General features: G+C 43.9%; 1 protein-coding gene across 1 annotated transcript; it reads right to left on the reverse strand.

Annotated features, from left to right (window-relative positions):
• Positions 1-181: 181 nt before the first annotated feature.
• On the reverse strand, positions 182-21,892 carry LONP1 (lon peptidase 1, mitochondrial). The gene is made up of 18 exons (XM_054650052.2): positions 21,487-21,892; positions 19,412-19,500; positions 18,898-19,017; positions 17,526-17,754; positions 16,944-17,005; positions 16,219-16,348; positions 15,668-15,751; positions 13,734-13,954; positions 12,338-12,476; positions 11,382-11,560; positions 7,940-8,027; positions 5,975-6,097; positions 5,156-5,272; positions 4,729-4,869; positions 4,478-4,643; positions 3,329-3,537; positions 1,904-2,068; positions 182-561 (listed from the first exon to the last, which is right to left on the reverse strand). Exons 1-18 carry the CDS (start codon positions 21,865-21,867, stop codon positions 397-399), a joined length of 2,808 nt encoding a protein of 935 aa, XP_054506027.2. The 5' UTR covers positions 21,868-21,892; the 3' UTR covers positions 182-396.
• Positions 21,893-22,260: the final 368 nt, after the last annotated feature.

Genomic DNA, 22,260 nt, shown 5'->3' on the forward strand with positions numbered 1-22,260 from the left:
TGAGAGCTACTTGCCTTCTACCACATCAGGAATAAAAGCTGTACATCAGCCTAGCTCTGGGTGTACTGTTCAGTCCTTTCCCACAAGTCATACAGAAATTTACAGTGAAATAGCTGAAACATCTTCAGTGAGGAAAGACCAGACTAGCCCCCCTGCTGGTGGCTGATAATATGCCCATTCCTTTGGCAAAATTGGAAATCCTTTATTGTGGATCATAATTCAGTATTAAAGACTGAGAAATACTTTATTCTAGCAGAGCCATAATTCATTTTGGCAGCTGCGCAGCAGCAATAGCTTCATGTCCCACTTCAGGATTGCCCCATGTCACCCATCTCTTAAGTGGGGGCCGAGTGCTTAGGGACAGGAACACCTTCCAGCCATCAAGGGCACCGCATGTCATCCTCCAGTGAGATCCAGCTGTGAAAATGCTATATCAAATACCTCTGTGTAGTGCTCCACAAAATGCACTTCCAGTCCTTCTGTAATGAATCCAGCAAGGTCATAATAATCCTTTTTGTTCTCTGATGGCAGAATGATGCAGGTAACACCTGCCCTCTTTGCCTGTGGGGAGAAAAAGTTGGGCTGTTGAGTCCTAGGAATCCTTCCATGTACCAGGAACACCCATCCCCATTTCTGAAAGCAAGAGCAGTTATTCTGGAGCATGATCCAGCTTTACTCTCTTCTATGGAGAGCACCAAGGGCATTCATGACAGATATCACCAGGGTGAAGCGTGTTCTGGATCCCCCCCTCAAGCCTCAAAACATAGTCTCCAGTGCCATCTCAGTTGCAGGGACAGATGAGGAGGGGAGGCATTTTAGTTGGATTATGTCAGCAGGTTGGGGGATTGTTCAGAACATTCATACTATTTTACAGAGTTCTAAGTATCTGTTCCAGCTTGGGTGACAATAAAGCCTTGGATGAAAGCAAAGTTAGAAACAGCTTGTCAAACCAACCTACCCCATCAATACCCTTAGTACAATTCTACAGAACCTTTTCATAGGGACACCTTCCCTGGAAGGAGCACAGAAAGCAGAGCTGCTCCTCCCAGGACAGGTTTGTACCCCTTGCTTTAGGGGTGATCCTGTGTTTAGGCCTGTGACCACTCACACTCCTCCTGCAAGTGCAGCCAGTCAGTGCCATAGCACAGGTTAGTCCTGTACTGACTGCTACAAACAACTACTTGTTTTTAAGTCATACAAGGAAAAGAAATCACACTGTACAAAGCTGTAGCCCAAATATATTTGGTGACAGAACACTGATGTGAAGCCCCAGCTCAATGGAGGAAGACCTAATAACATTCTTGACTGAAAAATATGTGTGGTGCAAGGCTTATGTAGGCCAGAATTGTGCAGGTCAAAAGTAGGGAGAGAGCCTGAACGCTTGGAAAGAAATTCTGAAAACAAAACAGATGAAGCCAAAACTACAAATACTAAATCTAAGTTCCTCTTATCTAAGACATCTGTATAAAATTTCAAACAAGTTCACACTGGAATTAGGGAACAGAGCCTTGATTTTAAGAATGTTAGTTAGAGATGCTGCCAAAGCTCCACTGATGCCCTCTTGAAACAAGCAATTCAACACAGCACAGGTGATTGCACTGTGCTAGTCTGATAGAGCAGACAGCTCTGACAGCCAGTTAAAGCTGTCAGTCACCTTCACTTCTGCCAGTGTAGGTGGAACTGAGCTAGGTTAACATACATGCCTTGGCACAAAGCCTGGGGTCCCATCCCTTTCCTCACAGCCAGGGACACAACCAAGATCCCACAGACTTTTCCAGCCTGTGTATGGAATGAAATCTGCCTCTCCCAGTTCAAGGAGCAATCCTCCCCTGGCTGTCCCTGTCCCCACTGAGTCCATCCCAGGGCTCTGCTGTGGACAATGCACAGAGATAAGAGCTCTTACTGCAATAGTCTTCTCCTTGATTCCACCAACAGGAAGAATTTTTCCAGTCAGTGACACTTCTCCAGTCATGGCTACATTCTGCCTCACTGGGCAATTCATGGCCAGGGACAGCAGAGCTGTTACTATGGTACATCCTGCGCTTGGTCCATCCTTCGGGGTTGCTCCCTGTTTAAAAAAAAAAACAAAGCACAACTCCTCTGCTCATTCAAGAAGCAGCAGAGTCAGTCAGTACTCTTGTCCTTGTTGTTTTAACGTTGTCCAAATTTCATGAAGCCTCATAAAGTTTTTTGCGTATGTGTGTGATGGAATCCACTATTTGAATTGGCTGATATATTAACAACTGTGACATTCTTCACCTTATTCATGAGAAATAATCCACAAATGAGTTCACAAATGTGGTTTCTGGCCTGATGCCACCGCCATACTCACTGAGCTCAGGTCTTTGAGTAAGCAAAATCAGTGGAAAAAAGAGCACAAACACTTTGAAGCTCTTCGTTAGACCCAAGTCTAACATCACAAGGGGAGAGTGTCAAGAGTAACAAAGTAGTGGAAGACAATATCAAAAATCATTCAAGGCAGAAAAGATCAGTATGTAAAGCCCCACAAAATCCAGGCCTGAACTAGTGACAGTCTGGATTTATCTGAGATCAAACCTCTTTGTAGTAAGAACAGAAGAAATCAATGTTTGAGGGAGTAGAGACAGAGATCATGTCTGCTGTTTTCTCATCTTTCAGGGAATGAATTCACAGACAACAACGCGTACCTGGACAGACCCAGAGCAAGCTGCAACAAAGACATTGCACACAGAGCACTCATTAATCCAGAAGTAAAGCTGGGGCACAATCACAGCTCAAAATCTGTCTTCAGTAAAGCACCCGCCCAAAGCTTGTTACACAGCATGTGAGCCATTGAGCACTGTGGGCATTTATTTTCAGCCCCAAATATTGGACAAAAGCAACCACTGCCATTACACGGACTAGAAGCATGGCACGGAGATCAGGAATAGTATTTCCAATCATGTGTAAATGACTTGAAGCCTTTAAGAAGGCCTGGTAACATAGAGACCTAAACTTTGATGTCTTTGTAACTTCATCCAAGCATTTATCCCAATCACTTATCTCTATGTCATGGCTTCCCCACCTGCACAACAGGGCAAACAGCTGCAACAAAAGCTTAGGTTTCTTTAGAAAATTATCCAAGCCCGTGTATTCTTGCCACATGCTTGCTGTAGAAAGGAATGGAAACATGGCTCATAAGAAGACCCTCACAGGAGCCTGAAGAAAATGTCTTAATTCCTTGGTTTTACTGCTAGAAGAGAGCATTCTGCACAACATATGGACAAATGAAGCGCCTTCCAGCTTTACATCTAAGGGAGCAAACCAGTTGGGTTGCTGTACATGCTCTGTGAACTCTGCATCAGTTTACCTCTGGCACATGCAAGTGGATATGAGAAGATATAAGAAAATCATTGTTGGGGTCCTTCTGCATCAGAAAGGCTCTTGCAAATGTGTATGCAATTTTGGCACTCTCTTTCATTACATCTCCCAGTTGCCCTGTTACTTCAAGTGACCCATCCTTGTTTTCCTTGTCTTTGGGTCGCCTCAGGGATGTTTCAATAAACAGAGTGGAACCTCCTAAAAAAAGAAAAACAACATCTGAAAAAAGTTGAAGGCAAATTAAACTAGAAGATTTTGGTGATGCAGAAGCTATGTCAGGCATTTGGAACTGTTGCTCTCTGATGAGACACTAGCCCTTGAGTAGAGAGCAGCTGAAACCTGTTCCTTAAATACCTTCAGGAAGGCCAGCTAGAAATCTCAACAGTCTCCATTCATTGCTTTTTTGGACTTCACCTTCTAGGAACGCAGATGCAATCCCAACTTAATGGCAAAAACCAAGTTCTTATAATGGTTTCATGTTCTTTGTTTCCTCCAGAGAGTAAGCTGAGTTCACAAAACACTTTTAGCCACTTCAATTCTTCAGTTCTCCAGTGCCACGTATCTATTTACCTTCTCTGCCATACTGATAATTTCCCTCTTAACTACTTGAATTCTACCCAAGGTCAATTTGAGTATGAAGAGGTCATTTCCTTTGCTGTGTGCTGTATTTCCATCCTGTAGAGCACATAAGCCCACAAGTTACTAGGGGAGTAATCCAATGAATGGTAGCAGCCAACTGCACCCACTCCACAGAGTGCTGGAACACCTATACCTGCCCTCAACACCAGAAGTCAAGTCAGTGTTGCACATCACTGACGAGACACGGCATTCCTCAGCTGTGCCGTGTCTCACAGTGGCACCTCCTGCTGCTGATGTTCCTAATGTACGTCATTTGTATGGGGTATGGAGCTTGAAGAGAAAACATGCTGGCCCTAAGCTAAGATGAGTCTGGGTAAGGGCCAAAGAAAGGCTCCCTTCTTCAAGGAAGTAGTATTCAGGACCCAAAGGCCAAAGGCAATTCCTTTTACTGATGCCTGTAGAAGAACATCACTGGACTCAGTTCTGTTTGACTATTACATTCAACTTTTGAAAATGACACAGAAATGTAGGCATTCACCCAAAATTAATTTTGTCTCACCCATAGCTGTCCAGGCCAAACCCATCACCACTCCTGGGGGAGTGGTTTCATACATGCGATCCACAGTGAAGATGGGCTTTCCTACAAAATCCTGCAGGTTTTCGGGTGTTACTTGGACCATCTCTGCTTCTCCACTCACAATTTTATAGGCAGATTTCCTCAATACCTGGGCGAGATAGTAATTTATCTCTGTAAAAAAAGCTGAGAAAGCTGATGCACAGTGGTCACAGTTACACATAACTTCCCCATACCTTTTCTACTTGTTTCTGCAGATTCCTCACCCCACTCTCTCTGCAGTACTGCTTGATGAGAACAGTCAGGACATCTGATGTGATTTGAGCTTTGTTTTCATCCAAGCCACACAGAACTCGTGCTTGAGGGACCAAGTATCTCTGAAAGAAATAATCCCCCACATCCTTCTCTTAGTATTTGTGACAAAAGCCTAGTGGTTCCAATTCACTCAACTTTCTGCTGTTAGCTCAATGCTGCTTTCTTGTGTCCACAGCCTATGGCAGCCTGGAGTTACTTTAACTATGTGTTCAAATCAAAGGAACTCTGTTCAAAATACCATGTGCCTAATTTTTTAGGACATAGTTGGATGTAAATATGTAAGCCTAAATCTGTCAAAAAAATCTACCAGATATAATTCACATAAAGCACAACAGTGATTTCTCTTACCTCTGCAATTGCAAGTTTCTCCTCTGCTACATATCCTGACACATTGATCACTTCCATTCTATCCCGCAGTGGCTCTGGAATGGTTTCTGTTACATTGGCAGTACAAATAAAAAGTACCTGGAAGCATTAAAAGATCCTATTAAGAACTTTAATTAACCAGTTGCTTTACCCCAAGTACTAGCAAGATCACCCTATCTGTGGAATTAGTTTTTAATCAAAGTCTGGATTTTAGAATTATGTAATAGCATGTTCCATACTCCCAAAATAAATGTTTAGAAATACACAATGCACAAACTGGGAAATTGGAATGGTTTGATAGGGACCAGAAAATGGGAGATCTAGATCTCACTCAGAAGTTCTTTCTACCTTCTAGGAAATTAGCTCAGAATGACCCAATTATCTATACCTATTCCTAATATGTCAATTCTGTAATTTATGTCAGCTGCACAAAAAGTGCAACAGTGTGCAAAGATGACCAATTTCAAAAGCTTCACAGCATTAGGCCACCTCCCTTGACAGCAGCTCTGCCAATCATCACGTAAAGGAAAACTTTTGCCTTTTCTAGTGGAAACCACACATCTGTTTGTCCCTGGCTTTACAAGGAGTTAGGGCTACAGGACATATGTAGGTGATCGTGTTCTTTCATGTACAGACACTTCAGTTAAAACCAACTCCTACAGAGACAGCTGTGTACCATTTATGTTCCATCTGATTTTCCAATGGAATAAAATGTCAGCATCTTTTCATGGACAGGAAATCTCTGCAATGAAACACATTCAGACGTTCTGGCTCTACAATCTCTGCAGAAAAGAGAAATACCTTTGACAAATCCACAGGAACATCAAGATAATGATCCAAGAAGTTAGAGTTCTGTTCTGGATCCAATAGTTCTAGAAGGGCTGAGGATGGATCCCCTTGATAGCCTCTTCCTATTTTATCTACCTGTGGGAGAAAAAAATTTAATACTCTAAGAAGCTTCCCACCATGATAAATTCTCAAGCAAGATTTTTTTCAAGGCTCCATCTGAAAATGTTCATGAGTGTTCATTAACATCCAATACCAGTCTACCACTTTTCTGTGCACTTATCCAAGTCCCCACTATCTTCCTGTGTGAGCACATGACATGCCTGAGAAGACACAGGACTTTTGAATGTTGCAGAAAATCACTATGAAGTCTCAGGCAATGTGCATACAATAAAAAGCACTACTACTGGTGGGCTACTACTCGTTAAACTGAGATAAGCTATAGGCACAGACCAGAATACTTACTCCACAGTGAGAGGACTAGAGTGCTAGCTTACACCACTTCCCTAATATGCAAGTGCAGACACACTCCTTACTCTGCTCAAGGTGCAAAAAGCCTACACACAGCCATTCAAGCAGAGCCACATTAGTGACTTGGGCTGTTGTCATAGTTATAAGTTGATTGAGGCTCATGGGGACTTCCTGAAGTCATCTTGAATAACCCCACAGCTCAAGTAGGGCCACTAGAGCCAGCTGCCCAGGACCATGGCCAAGGTCATTGGCTTGTCTAGCAATGTGAACTTTCCTTCTCAGGATACAAACAGGGCTGCTGCTTCTTCTCCCTTACGAGTAGCATTAACTGGATGGCCTTAATGAAATTCACTGCTACAGCCAAGGCAGGTCTTCTGGCCAACACCAGTCAAGTATCATAACCTACAGGTTCCATTACCTTTCAAATCACGATACTCATTGGTTACATCATGCTGCAACAGATGACAGTTTATTGGTCCCACATACCATTCCTCCCAAGAATCTGCTTATTGTAGAAACAGGCAATCCCCCAGCCAGGGAATAATGTGCTCTGACTCCATGATTCAGGAGGCTGAACAAATGCTTTATTAAGCTATACTATATTACACTTATGCTATACTAAATTATATACTAAAGAGATACTATACTAAAGGATACTATACTGAAAAGATACTACAGAAAAACCCGTGACTGTCTGGAGATAGTCTGGAGACAGCTTTGACCCAATTGGCCAATCAATCCCAACAATCATCAGCAGAATCCAATTAACAAACTCCTTTTGGTAAACAATCTCCATAACACATTCCACATGTGCCAAACCACAGGAGCAGCAAGTAGAGATAAGAATTGTTATCTCTTCTTCTCTGAACTTCTCCCTGCCTCTCCCAGGAAAAATCCTGGGACAGAGTTGTGCCTGCTGCTCTCTGTGAAGAGACCGGAGGCTCCATCTGCTGTTGGTCCTTCCCAGGTATGGCACACAAGAAGGCCATACCTTGAGTCTATTCTGAACACCTGCTATTATATCCTGTCTTTATTTGTTTTTTGACAAAGTATTAGGCTGGTAGCCCTAACTCATTTATTCTCAAATTAGACTACAAATTGACTGTGAGCATCTTATTCCTTAGAGTCCTGCTTTAGACCTACTGAGAGTGACTCTTGCTAATAATCACACAGGCAACAGTGGATTTGTGCACAGTGATGTGCTCACACCTATGAAGGAAACACAAGAACTACAGAAACTCTGAATATCCAGCCAGGTCCATTACAATCCAAACAGCTATAATTTAATCAGAAGGACACAACTAGAATTTTAAAGCTGGAGTCTGCTATAAGGAGAGAAAACAAAGCATCTAAGGTACCAGTGTCACCCAGAGAACTTAAAAGCCCAGCCTCATATGAACAAAAAGATCCTGGGATTTTTAAGAGTTACTGCTTCACCTATTCTCTGGGGATCACAAATTGATACAAGTCTTTAAGAGCAAAACTTAGAAGAAAGACCAAATACTTCACCTCATCAATCAGTATAAGTGGATTCTCTGTCTTGGTCTTCTTCAGACACTGGATGATTTTTCCTGGCATTGCTCCAACATATGTCCTCCTGTTTTACCAGAGATTGTATTTAGGGAACCACTGAAAACCACAGCATATATCAAGCATATATCAGAGCATATATCACACAGGTGACAGAACAAGAATATCCTGCTGGGAAACAAGTCTTTATTTCTTCAACATCTCCAAAAGCATTCTCCATCACCATATTAAGCACCAAGACCCACCTAATCTGTTTCTAGTAAAGAACTGACATGAATTTTGGCAAAACACTCCTGGACTACAGTTTTTATCTTTAGTTTAAACCATTTCTCAATTAGAGAAAAACAAAGAGGTTAGGCTGAGAATAGAGATGTTTGATTTTTCATAGGATTTGGGAAAGAAATGTTAGAAGAGGTAACATTTCGCTTCCTCACTTGATAGGGACAAAAAGACCAGAGTAAATCAAAAGATACTAAAGGAACAAATTGCTAATAGCAAAATATAACCTTCCTGCTAGAGATTGTTTCTGGTATCCAGAAACAAGCAGAAGCAAAGAGGGTAACAACAGAGTGAAGGCCAAGAGGCACAGAACAGAGAACAACTGAAAAACATAAAAAATATTTTTCTCTGCTTCTGGGTAAGGCAGAGCCCTGCAGGTTCAATTTACTCTGCAGAGTGGCTGCTCTTACAGTTTTGAAAACACTGCTGGTTTTATGTTCAGATGCAGACCCTCTACTCTGGTGAGGCCACACCTGCAGTGTCATGCTCAGTTCTGGACTTAGGAGTTCAAGAAAGACAAGGAACTGCAGGGGAGGGTCCAGTGGAGGGCTGCGAAGGTGATTAGGGGACTGGAGCATCTCTCATGGGAAAGGCTGAGGGAGCTGGGCCTGTTTAGCCTTCAGATGACCGAAAGGGGATCTTATCAAGGTGTAAAAATATCTGAAGGGTGGGTATCAAGAGGAAAGGGCCAGACTCTTGCCAGTGGTGCCCAGTGACAGGACACAGGCTAATGGGCACAAACTGAAACACAGGAAATTCCACCTGAATACGAGGGGAAACTTCTGTACATTGAGGGGGGGCAGAGCCCTGGAACAGGCTGCCCAGAGAGGCTCTGGGATCTGTATCTCTGGAGACATTCAAAACTTGTCTGGACACCATCCTGTGTAACAATGCCACCGAGTGCCACATCCAGTCTTTTTTTATACACATCCAGGGATGGCCACTCCACCACCTCCCCAGGCAGACCATTCCAGAACTTTATCACTCTTTCTGTAAAAAGCTTTTTCCTAATATCCAACCTAAATTTCCCTTGGCTCAGCTTGAGACTGGTGTCCTCTGGTTCCATCAGTTGCTGCCTGGTGAAAGAGACCAACCCCCACCTGACTATAACCACCTTTCAGGAAGTTGTAGAGAGTGATAAGGTCACCTCTGAGTCTCCTTTTCTCCAGGCTAAACAACCCCAGCTCCCTCAGTCGTTTCTCACAGGGCTTGTGTTCCAAGCCCCTCACCAGCCTTGTTGCCCTTCTCTGGATGCACTAAAGAATTTCAACATCCTTCCTAAACTGGGCCCAGCACTGGACACAGCACTCAAGGTTTGGCCTCACCAGTGCCAAGTACAGGGGAAGAATGACCTCCCTGGCTCTGCTGGCCACACTATTCCTGATACTGGCCAGGAGCCATTGGCCTTCTTGGTCACCAGGGCACACTACTGGCTCATGTTCAGTCAGCTGTCAACCAGTACCCCCAGGTCCCTTTCTGCCTGGGCATTGTCCAGCCCCTCTGTCCCCAGCCTATAATGTTGCAGGGAGTTATTGTGGCCAAACTGCAGAACTCGGCACTTGGACGTATTAAACGTCATCACATGGCACTCTGCCCATCCCTCCAACTATTCCAGGTCTCCCTGCAGAGCCCTCCTACCTTCTAACAGATGGACACACGTTCCCAGCTTAGTGTCATCTGCAGATTTACTAATGAAAGACTCAATCCCCTCATCCATCTGGTCAATAAAAATATTGAACAGAACTGGCTCCCCCACAGAGCCCTGAGGGACACCACTGGTGCCTGGCTGCCAGCTGGATGCAGCACTGTTCACCATCACTCTCTGGGCCAGCCATGCAGTTCAGTTCTGAACCCAGCACAGAGTGCTCCTGTCCAAGCCATGGGCTGCAGCTTTTGCAGGAGTCTGCTGTGGGAGACAGTGTCAAAGGCCTTGCTGAAGTCAAACGGACAACATCCACAGCCTTTCCACTCAAAATCCAGAGCTTTTCCTGCATCCATCAGGTGGGTCACTTGGTCATAAAAGGAGATCAAGTTGGTCAAACACGACCTACCCCTCCTAAAACCCCTGCTGACTGGCTCTGATACCCTGGCGATCGTGTAAGTGCTGTGTGATGACACTCAATATAAACTTTTCTATTATCTTACTGGATACTGAGGTCAGACTGCTGGCCTATAATTACCAGGATCCTCCTTCTCACCCTTGTTGTACATGAGCATCACATTGGGCAGCTTCCAGTCATCTGGAACCTCCCCAGTGAGCCAGGACTGCTGGTAAATGATGGAGAGCAGATTAGCAAGCTCATCTGCCAGCTTCTCATCACCCTGGGGTGGATCCCATCTGGTCCCATAGATTTATGAACATCCAAGCAGCTCAGCAGTTCTCTGACGGCCTCCTCCTGGATAACAGGGGGCCCATTCTGCTCCTTGACACCATCTACCTACCCAGGAGGACAGCTGTCCTGAAGACAAGCCATATTTCCACTAAAGACTGAGGCAAAGAAGGTGTTAAGCACTTCTGCCTTCTCCCCTGCCTTAGCAGGAGAATGGTCTAGACGATCTCCAGAGGTCACTTTCAATCCCAACCATTCAAGGATTTTTTGTATGTGGAAGGAAAATAAACCTATGGAAGGGTCAGATCTACCCATTTTTTATTAACTTCTTGTTTTCCCCATGAATCTACCAATTTTTTATTCACTTCTAGTTATCCCCATGAATGTTCTTGTTTCCAGGTTTTCCTCATGCATCATTTCCATCCTGATTATTTGGAAACCAAGTCTCAATCACATCTGAACACACACGTGAATGACCCTGTTTAAACTGTCACCATTCTCTACTTCTGACATCTACAGGAACTCATGTATTAGCATTTATCATCAGTCCAATGGTTTTGGGTAGCTCACTCAGCTTTTCAAAGCTGAGAATACACAAGAAACAGGGAGAAACTGCACTTAAAAGCACAAATATAATTATCTTCCAAACTCCACCCTTTGTTACCTTTTTCACCTCCTTCTGTATCTCAACTTCTGTCAGAAGGGTTGGCAGAACAGAGATGAGAATTACATACATTGTCCAACTTCAGTTAGATTCCTATTTACTTTAGTAAAAAACTGCTGGATAGAGATACTTCTCAAGTTACACTGACCTGTGTCCTTTTATTTCTGCAACATCAGTCATCCCTCCAACACTGAAGCGGAAGTACTCTCTGTTTAGGGCTCTGGCAATGGAGCGAGCAATACTGGTTTTGCCGACTCCAGGGGGACCATAAAAACACAAAATCTTCCCCTGGGTGGATCCTCGCAGCTGGCTGACTGCAATAAATTCCTGTAGAACAGATAAAGCACCAGCAGTGAACAGAAGGGAACATCAGCAACACCAAAACACATTTGTTATCAGGTCAAGCAGTGATTACAAAATAAGCATCATACACAAAACTGGTTCTCAAAGGACTTGGGGGAAGGCAAGGGGAGAGGCTAAGTCAGGATACTGATGCATCTGTTTTGCCTCTGGTTATTTATATGCTTGGTTGTCCCCAGGTTCTGTGCTCTGTATCAATCTCACCAGAAGAAGCAGTCTCTCTGTCTTCTCACTTCAAGGCAGTGGAGAGTTTAAGTTCTTCTCCCAGCTTCTCTTGTTCTCACCTGAGTCTTTCAAGCTACATGTGAGCATCTCCTACTGTACCACTCCCATGCGCTAAGTTAAGCTTGTCTTATTTCACACTTCTGTGACAGACAACCCTCAAGTAACACTGAACAGTTGAGGAATCAAAAGATCACAGTTCAAAACTGAAACCTCAACTGATTATACACTTACAGTGAAGAAATAACTGTGCAAGTTATTTCTTCCACAGCATTTAGTGCAAACCAGAATCCTTGCCCAGCATTTAGTGCAAACCAGAATACTGCAGTTTGAAATGAGAATGCGACCTTCACTGCCACAAGTAATTAAGGACTGATTACCAGAACATTTGGGTCTCTCATGCAACTTTCTGTTTGATGCATGAATTAACACCAATTAAATGGCAACTGCAATCTAAAACACATCCAAAATGCCTGATGTTAAGCAATGTGAAATGGGTCACAGGGCCTACTCCTGCCTTACCAGAATTCGTTTCTTGACGTCATCCATTCCATAGTGATCCTCCTCCAGAACTGCTTGGGCTCTAGCCAGCTCCAGGTTCTCCTCGCTACACTTACCCCATGGGATGGATGTCAGCCAGTCCAAATAGTTCCGTGTAACACTGACAGAAACACACAAATGAGAGTGATTGACCAGCTCATGTCTTCCTCCACCACCTTCCAAAACAACCTCATCCAGAACAAGTGGGATATAAACTACTCGTGGAAAAGAGCCATCACTATTTGGGCTGTCACTGCTAACCTTTTTCACAGTCTTCAAACCTCCTCCCACAAAAAAAAAACCAAAACAACAAAGCTTTTTTTCACAGCTTTTGCTTTTCTGAAATAAAGAATCTCCAACACCACAGAGAAAGATTTAGGATGAGGAAAATGATGCCAGTATGGAAGTTAACAGTAGAGATAATCAGCATAAACAAACTGAAGAGAACCCAGCACTCTACTACGACAACCACTTCTCACTGTTCTAAAACTACGTACTTAGATCAGGAATTCAAGTCTACAGGAAGGTCTGCACAATGCAGTAACTATCAAATTGTGCACAGTCATGGACACAGGGAAGCACAGCTGGGCTGTCTGTGCCCAGGATCCACCTGAGGACAATTGCCATGCCACCAGAGCTTTGGCTTTTTTCTCCCAAGTACTTGCTTTGCAAATTTGCAACCACTGTTACAACTCTGAAGGAAAGGGAAAGGTACTAACACTGACTGTGAAGCTGAGTATGTCTTTTCTATGATTGCCAAGATGCTGCTCATCCAAAGGCATGCTTGACCTTAAGCACAGTCTTTTACTCTGTAAAAGATACTTTTAAAAGCAGAGACGCAGAACATTAAGAGAGCTGATGAGTACACCAACTGCTGTATAATATAGCACACCCTGACTCAACAGACAAGAAATGTTCACTTCAACCTCAGTTTCTGACAATTCACATCACAGAACACATATTACAAACTATTCATTCACTTCTTAGCAATTCCAACCCTGCCCCAATACTTCAGGGACCATCTCAGGTAGCCAATGACATGTATCAGCTTCTCTCACATCTACCGAAGACACCAAAGTACAAGAAAGAAGAGCCAAAACAGGGCAGAAAAAGAATCACTGCACACTTCACGAGGAACTAACTGCACATTTTGTATCTCTAGCATCAGACTGCAAGAGAAGACAGAAGACCTAAAATGATCAAAAGAGGTAGACTACATAAGTAAACACAGACAATTTGGAGAAAAAATACTATAATGCAATGACATGCTACAGGGAACAGAGGGGCGGGGAGGGACTAAGGTAAGTGCTTAACAGAACTGCACTGATGTTTCACTCTCCCAACGAACCCTGACAGCATGACATGGCCATGCACTCACTTGAATTCTGAGGAGTGATTATCCAACAAGCCCAACTTGTTCAACTCTTCATCAATCACATCCATGACATGTTTTGGCACTACCAGCTCCTTTAGTCGCTCACGGAATTTCTCTTCTATAGCATCCTTGTCCTCTTTTTCCAGACCTAGTTCTTTCTTAATGATCTTCAACTGCTCTTGAAGAAGATACTTGCGATGTGTTTGTTTGATCTTCTCTTCAACCTAGACAAAGCAACAAATACAGTAACCAATGTGCTCCTGGTACAGCCCATCTACCTCAAACTCTTCCAAATACTTCTCAGTTATGACATTCCCAGCAACTGAAAATACTACGTGGAACTCATCTGCAGTGTATTCTAACACAAGAAGTGACTTAATAACATACTCCAGCACCCTCCATATCTTGGTGGCCTTCACTGGCCATGATTCAGTGCTTCAATGTTCTATTTGTGTTGGGGAGACCAAAAGCTGGGCAGAGTAATCCAGATGTGACCACCTAAGTACCAAACAGAGAGGGCTAACCACTACTCTCTACCTGCTGCCTACACAGGGCAACTGAAGCCCAGTATGCAGTTGGCAGTTGGCCTTCCTCTACTAATTCTACTAATTCACAGTCAGCTTCCCTCACATCAGGGCTTCAAAATCCTTTCCTGTATAGCTATTTTCTATCCTGATTATTCCAGGCCTGGTCTGGGACTATGAATTTCTTGTGGCAGAACTTAAGTAGGTTCTTACTGACTCCCCAAGGGGATACCACTAGTAGCTGGCTGAAGTTACCACATTGATCACAACCTTTTCCGCCCATTATTCTAGCCAATTTTTTTTTCACCAACCTCATACTACATACTTCCAGTCTGTAATATCCCAATTTAGTCAGAATACTATTACAGTTCACCTCAGCAAAGGCCATGCAAATGTCAAGGTATACAACAATCATTGCTAGAATACTAGAATCATTTAGGTAGGAAAAGACCTCTGAGATCATTGAGTCCAACGATTAACCTAGCACTGCCAAGCACACCATTAAACCATGTTTCCTTTCTGTGTTCTTGGCCTTCTCATAAGAGAAGACAATTAGGCAGTTTGCTTTTGGGAAATCTGGCCATTCCAAATCATGTCCTTTTGCATGTGCCTGTCCGGGACTTACTGGAGAATTTTCTCCATAATCTTCCCAGGGGTTGGGGGCAGGCTAACATGCCTACAGTCTCCCCAGTTCTCCTTCTTGGAGATGGGAAGGGCATTTACCTTTTTCTGTTTCCCAGAAACCTCTCCCATGACCACAGTGCTTTAATGATGAGTGAAAAAACAAAATAATGACATTGATAAGCACTCTCAGCATCCTTGGATGTATATCTGGTCCCACAGACTGCATCTGTTCAACTCACTTAAGAAGTCTCCAACCATTCCAATCCTGGTCCAAAAGCATTTTGCACTTAATATGAATTCTAAAAGCCCCAGTTACTGGGAGTTAACAAACAAAACACAACTCAATATTCTCAGATATTTGCACTTCACATACTTCATTACCATTTAGAGGCAGTTATTGTATTCTGATTAAATCTTACAACAGACAGAAACTATTGCAATTCACAAGAGTTAGCAGAAGGTAATTTGAAATAACATTGTGCAATTTACATTAGTACACGCTACAGACAGTATTAAGCTGTATATTGTTACACCGATGCTTGGTAAACTGCAGACCTCTAGATTTATCTGCTTGCATGAAATGACAACTTAGACACAATTTAACAGCAGATGCTGTAGCCTCCTGTCTTGTTACTTTTACCAGGTGCATGAAAAAACATGTTTCTAACACAAGAACAGAAAACCTTAAATCTAAATAATGCACCCTTTAGAGCACATACCCATACTAAGCATCACAGTGGTGGACACAATACCAATACACACAAGGTATTTGTTACTCCAGAAGCTTACCTCTCTTCCAAGACGCTGCTGAAGTTTGCTCAGCTCATACTCCTTTTTCAGAAGGGAAAGAGCTTTATAAAGCCGTTTGGGAATCTGCAAAAGATAGACACAGAATGAGTTCTGAGATGCCATACCCTTGTTAAGTAACACACACACACACACACATATATATATATGTGTAGATATATATACACACTCACACTCATATATATACATACTTTCTCCGTCCCAGAGAGAAAGGCAGAATAAAAAACTCCAACAACAGGTTGTCTGGGAGAGCTTTACAGCACTTGCAGATATGGAAACACCAACATGTAGGAACTCCACAGCATGCAAAGAGAATTATTTGCTGCCAAAGATGCACAGCACTCTGATTTACCCACAGTAAATCAGTACTAATGACCTACTATTTCCTTCAACAGCAATCTAGTCATTGATATTAACACATCATCAAAAGTAGCACTGAAATCTCTTCTGTACTGAGGCTGGTAAAGAAAAGGTGACATCCAACAGATGTACTGATTCCATTCAGATTGCTTGAGTTAAAAACTTCATCTTACACTGGTTTCTTCCAAGATGTCTTGAAGTTCGTGTGACTCAGCCCCTGTTAGGGCTGCACCCATGTCACTCAGATAGATAGGGTTATCTACCACACGCTGTCCAGCCTGCATCATCTGAAGTACAGACTCTCTGAAAATAAAAGGTAAAAAAACCCCAAAATGCTGTGTAAATTTACATTCAAAAGGGAATATCCTAATTTACTTGTTATGACAGTGCAATAAAATGAAACATAGCTCAGTTTCATAGCAAACTATTTTTGAAATTTGACTGCATCAATACTCAGTAACAAACAGATAAATCACTTGGTTAGAGGAATGATCACCAATATATAAAACTAAGTATCTGAAATGCTCTCCAAACAGTTATGTAGGATTTTTTTGTGCCAGGGTTCCAAAACTTTGATCCTGCTTGTAAGACATGGATCAGATCATGATGCTTATTGTGAAGTGAAACCCACAGCTTATTGCAGTGGGCTTCACTTAGACCCAGATCACCTGCCTTAGGACTTAATCATTCTATGATTTTTCTAAATTGCACATCAGGTTTTCAAAACTTTGATTCCAACAACGGACAGAGTTTACATTCCAAACCAAAAGTCTATGTAACAATTCAGCAAATATCTCTACTTCATTACAACAGAAAGGCAAGTGGTATAGAAAATGTCAGCATCTACCAGTCCGAGAACATGCTATTCCCAAAGCAGGGCAGCATGAGAAGGACATACCTGTACAAGGGGTTCAAGGCAATGATGTCCCGGATTGTTTTAACAATTTCTGCAGTAAGTGCCTATAAACACAACAAAATCTAATCACCAGAAGAATGGAAAAGGATAGGGAAGATCTTGGTACAAATATATAGTCCAGCCACTCACTGCAGTGGTGGGCTGTCATGGTTCTTGGTACTGGGGCAATTCCTGCTCTCAGGAAAGGCAACAAGGCCTAGAAGCTGGCTTTCTGCATGCACAGAACTTGACTGGCTCTTGGCCAGAAGATACAATCTGGCTGAACACCCAAGCCACCTCTGAGGAAACACTCAGTTTGATGGAGGTGATCACACAGATTTAAGCACAGACCAGCCTCTTCATTCAGCAACTTTTTGAAGTCAACTGTTTTAAGGAACTGAGCTGTTATAATGAAAATTCTTTACTTTCATATAATCCCCTTGTGCAGTGACTGTGAGAAGAAGGGAGTATGTGCTAGTTTCTGCAGGCGTCATTAGAGCCTGATTTTAGAACTTTTTCTTTTAAGCAAGAAGTGTAGGTGCAATTCTACAGGACGAGTCCAAGTTTGTAAACTAATTCACTTACTTTAACCTCTTCTGTGATCTGAAAATCTTCATGAATCACATTCTCTACTTCTACCATGAGAACTTCCTTTGAAGAAGCAGCTACAGGATCTAGTACCAACTCCACAGCTTGGTCCTTTGCTCCAGTCTCATCTTCAGCCTCCTTCTTAGATCGCTTCTGTTTCCTTCTAATTTTTTGTTTGTTCTCAGGTTCCTCAGGCTCAACCTCTAGTTGTTTGTTTATACGAATCCTGAAAGCCAAAAGAAACCAGCAACAATCTATCTCCCTATTACATGTGATTTCAGCTCTTCAGCAGGAAAAGGACAAAGACTAAGTTGTATTTTGAGCAAGCTAAAATTTAGAAAGGACACACATTTGCAAGACATGATGCTTCATTATTTTGGCTTTTATAGAGGAGTTTCCTTTTCTACGTGTTTCCCTATAAATGCTCCTCAAATCTGGTACCTAGTGTGGTTCCTATGGACATGATTGACCAGTGCTCCATATCTCAATCAAATATAAAGACCAATCCCCAAGTTATATCTTAGGAATACCAAACCTGTCAGAGTTATAGGGAAATATTTCTATTCCAAGTAACCCCAAACCAGTAGCTCATTTCCAAAATGCATTTAAATATGGTTGTGCTTTGATAATGCAGCAAGAGGTCTAAGATTTCATTTGAAAAGGAATTGACTTGTGAATTCACATGAATTTAGCTTAGACAGGACTGCTTATTCTTTGCTGTCCAGAACAAATGCAAGTGAAGAAAAGTGAGGAGATGGAAAAAACCCCCATGCTTCAAAGCAAAACTCACCCTGGATCTGTCTCTTCTGCCATGTTTCTGTCCTTGTATTTTTCCTTCTAATGGAAATTACTTATTTGATGCTTTTAAAAATACAATTTCCTAACTTTGTTAAAAATATCTAGCATAAATGGCTAAAACTAGATTTTCAGCAATAATCGTATTTTCTTCATTTCGGTTCTGGGGCAAAATTATGTCTGGGGCAAGACATAATTAAAATTCTGGACCCCCCTCCACTCCTTCTTTTTTAAAGCAAAAATACTGGCTTGAATTAATTCCAGAGATTTTTCTTCACCATTACTAAGCCTTGCTGTAATTGTCAAACTGCTAAACTTCAGCTTAATGACTGTTTGCTTGCATCATATCACAGTTGATATGACAATGACATGCACTGTCTCTTTTGTTTTGCAGTTAACCTGTCACAGTTGTGACAGTACATGAAATATCCTGACACTCTCAGGATATGGCATGGTAACAAAGCAAAAACTTGCCATACACAAGTTGTGTAGAAAAAATGCATGTATGTGGTGAAACTGATGTCTCTGTTTATACAGCAGTCTGGTGAGATGCGGTGAAGTACAAGTAACCAACCTTCGGTGTCCCATGACTATCATGCGCAACTTGTCTCCAAGATCCTGCATTTCATGAATCTGGACAAAAGTTCCCATTTGGTATATTTCATTCAGATCCTCCACCACATCAGATTCATTGCTATTGAGCAAAAAAAAAATTGGAGTAGATATTCAGAAACTTGAGATAGCAGGTCAGATTTAAAAAGAAAAAAACAATCACTGGTTGCAGAACTTTCAACTGGATTTAGGGGCAAAGACACTTAATCCCCATTGCTATCACCATGTAACCCCTTTCTAAATCACCCAAGTATCTCCTTCCCAAACAACAACACCTTTTTCTAAACCAAGACTCCAGCTCCCAGCAGTACTGCTGGTGGCAACAAAGACCTTCATAGCATGAGGATGGTCCAAGACCAGCCACAATTTCTGCAATGCTATCCAAGGCAGGCATTTAGGATGACAGCTTTTAGTGTAAATGCAACCTGGACAGCTTATTTCTGTATTTTTTAAAAAGATCAAGACAAACAACTTACTTGTCATCCTTTTTAAGAAAAACACCAGCATAAGGCTGGGCAAGACGAACTTTCCTCCTCAGCAGTTCAACCAGCTTCTTATTTTTCACCTAGGACAACAGGTATGCAATCAGAGGTGGATTTTCTGTTATCTTTGCACTCACAGGGTGTAAGGCCAGGCACGATGACACCCTACAACTAAATTATGAAGTTGGAGCATGTACGGTTCTAGTCTTGTCTCCATTAGAGCACAGTAATATAGAAGTGGAAAAAAAGGTAGAGAAACATGAAATTTAAGTATTTTGAACAACTCACTTCCCAGTCAAAATAAGACAAGCTCAAAGGCTGGGGAAGGAACTAGACCTAATCTGTACAACTCTTACAGGCAAGAAACCTGAGTTACTTGAACAGTATCTTATAAATTTCTTTTGCTATCACTGTTCCCTTCCCCTTCCATACCTGTACGTCCTAGCTCTCCTCTGATGGGGAGTTAGTTCACCCTTCCCTATCAGTTGCCTGAATTCTGCCCAAAAACTCTAGTTAAAATCCTCTTCTCCAAAGCCTTCTCTGCTCAATTCCTCTCCTACACCCATGAGTCTGAGTTCCTGCCTTGAGTTTCAGCCAGTATTTCTTCCTAGTTTACCTTCTTCCTCCCCTCTGATCTCTAGACGCCACACACTTGTCCCTGGCAGATCTCCCAGCACCACTGGAACTGTAATCACGACAGGCTGAATCCTCAGTGACCAAGGAAATAACTCAATGTGAATTCTGCTGTTGCATGGAGTCACCCTGCCAACCACTGAGTGCTCTTCAAAGTGATGGACATAAGCTGCATTGCTCAACGCTTTGCTAACAACCAGCATGGTTCTGACAGAACAGCACAAGTAATACCACCACTGCTGGCCTATTCTAATCTCAGCACACCTATTCTAATTTTGCACAATGTTTAGAAAAATATGCTCACCAATGTCAGAGACATTAACAGGAAGAAAATTAGTAATTCCATAGGCACTATAGAGACTCAACCTTGTCAGGAAAATTGCAGCACAATGAACTCACAGGATAAGAGAAAACATTTAACAATTCTGTGAGACATTGTTGACCCAAGCATTGAAATTGATGACTTCTGTACATAAGTCTTGTATGACTACACGCTCTTAATAATATATAATCTTCTCCTTCCCCCGACACATCTATAAAGACACTAGAAGCTGCACATATTAGATTTGGATATGCAGAAAAATACTATAGTAGAAATAACATTATGCTAAATAATACTACAGGAACAAGAAAATATTGATTTATTTCATACTACATTTACATCAAAATCAGACTAGCAACATACCAGAGAGGCACAAAAATACAAGTACTTGTTCCAGTATTTCTGGCCTGTAAGCTCAAGTCACACATCAGTGATATAATTCATAACTCTTAAAATCTTTATGGGGTGCAGAGGGAAAAGATCAGACTCTGAAATGGTGTTTACCATCCCCATCCCTCAACACCTCTCCCACCGCAGCTGTACTGCTCTACACTGAATTCCTGCTTTTTCCTTGCAGCTCACAGCTTGCTGCCTTCACCAACACGGGTCTCAGTGCTCTGACACCAACCTACGGCGCCGAAACAAGGACACGTTTGCTTAACCTTCATCAGAGAACACAAAAATGACAGCGAACTTCGAGAGATAATATGCGAATCGCCGACCTTCTCTGTTAGAAGCAGAGCTGCTGACGCAATAACTGTGAAACTTCAACTGGCCCAAAAGAAACCGTTATCCCGACAGGACTCGGTTACAAAGCTCGAGCCAAAGGCCGAGCAGCGGCTGCCCGTGGAGGTCACGCACGCGGCTGCCTTGCTCTGCAGTTCAAGGAACCTGCCAAGGCAAAGAGAGCGGCCCGGAGATGCGGCGCCGCCAGCGGCGGGCTCGGGCGGTGACCCCCGCACGGCCTGGGGTGATACCACCCCGGGACCCCCGCCCGAGGCCGCAACGCTGGGCTGAGCCGCCTCCGGCCCCTCTGCGAGCCAGCCCACAGCACCTCCGGCCGCGGCCCCAGCGGCCCGCGGCCCCTCCCACCGAGGGCTCGGCGGCAGCTCACCTCGATGATCTTGATGAAGCGCGGGAATACGGGGTTGCGCGTCACGGCGATGAGCGGGACGTTGGGGAAATGCTCCGGGACGAGCAGCGGCGTCAACGCCGTTATGACCGGCCCGGCCCCGCTGCTGTCCGCCCCGCCACCGCCACCGCCGCCGTCCTCGCCGCCGCCTTCCAGTGCGTCTCCCCCCGACAGACCGCCAGGGCTGCGCTGGTGCCAGCACGGGCCGGCGCTGAAGGCGGCGCGGGGCGGCGGCGCGGAGCCCAGCGGGGCCGGGACGGCGGCGGCGGGGGCCCAGAGGCGGCGCCGCGTGGGCCCCAGGGCGGGCCCGGTGACCGCAGGCCGCCAGCGCCCGCACAGCCGCCACCAGCGCGCGGCCGCCATGCTGCCGGCCCGCGCGCCTCACTTCCGCTCTCCCGGCAGCGCCCGCCCCTCCCGCGCGGGCTCGCGTGGCGGCGCGCACGTCTGAGCACCCCCGTGAGCGCGTGTTCGAGCCCCGGTCCGGGGCCCGGCCGGGCGGGTGCCAGGGGGAGGGACGCGGCCGGCATGACTGTGGCTTTGGCCACTGCCCAGCCTTCCCTTTCCTCCTCGGTTCCCTGCAGTCGGCTGCCCAGACAGCTGCCGAATATCTCCAAGAATAGCGACTCCGTAATTTCTCTAATGACCCTGTGCCACTGCTCCGGCAGCTTCTGTGTAAAAAAGTCTTTCCTGATATTCCGAGGGAGCCTCGCGTGTTTCGTTTTGTGCCTATTGCTTCTTGTCCTGTCACCAGGCACT

The sequence above is a fragment of the Agelaius phoeniceus genome, chromosome 29 (genome assembly GCF_051311805.1).
Source record: "Agelaius phoeniceus isolate bAgePho1 chromosome 29, bAgePho1.hap1, whole genome shotgun sequence".
Lineage (NCBI taxonomy): Eukaryota > Metazoa > Chordata > Aves > Passeriformes > Icteridae > Agelaius > Agelaius phoeniceus.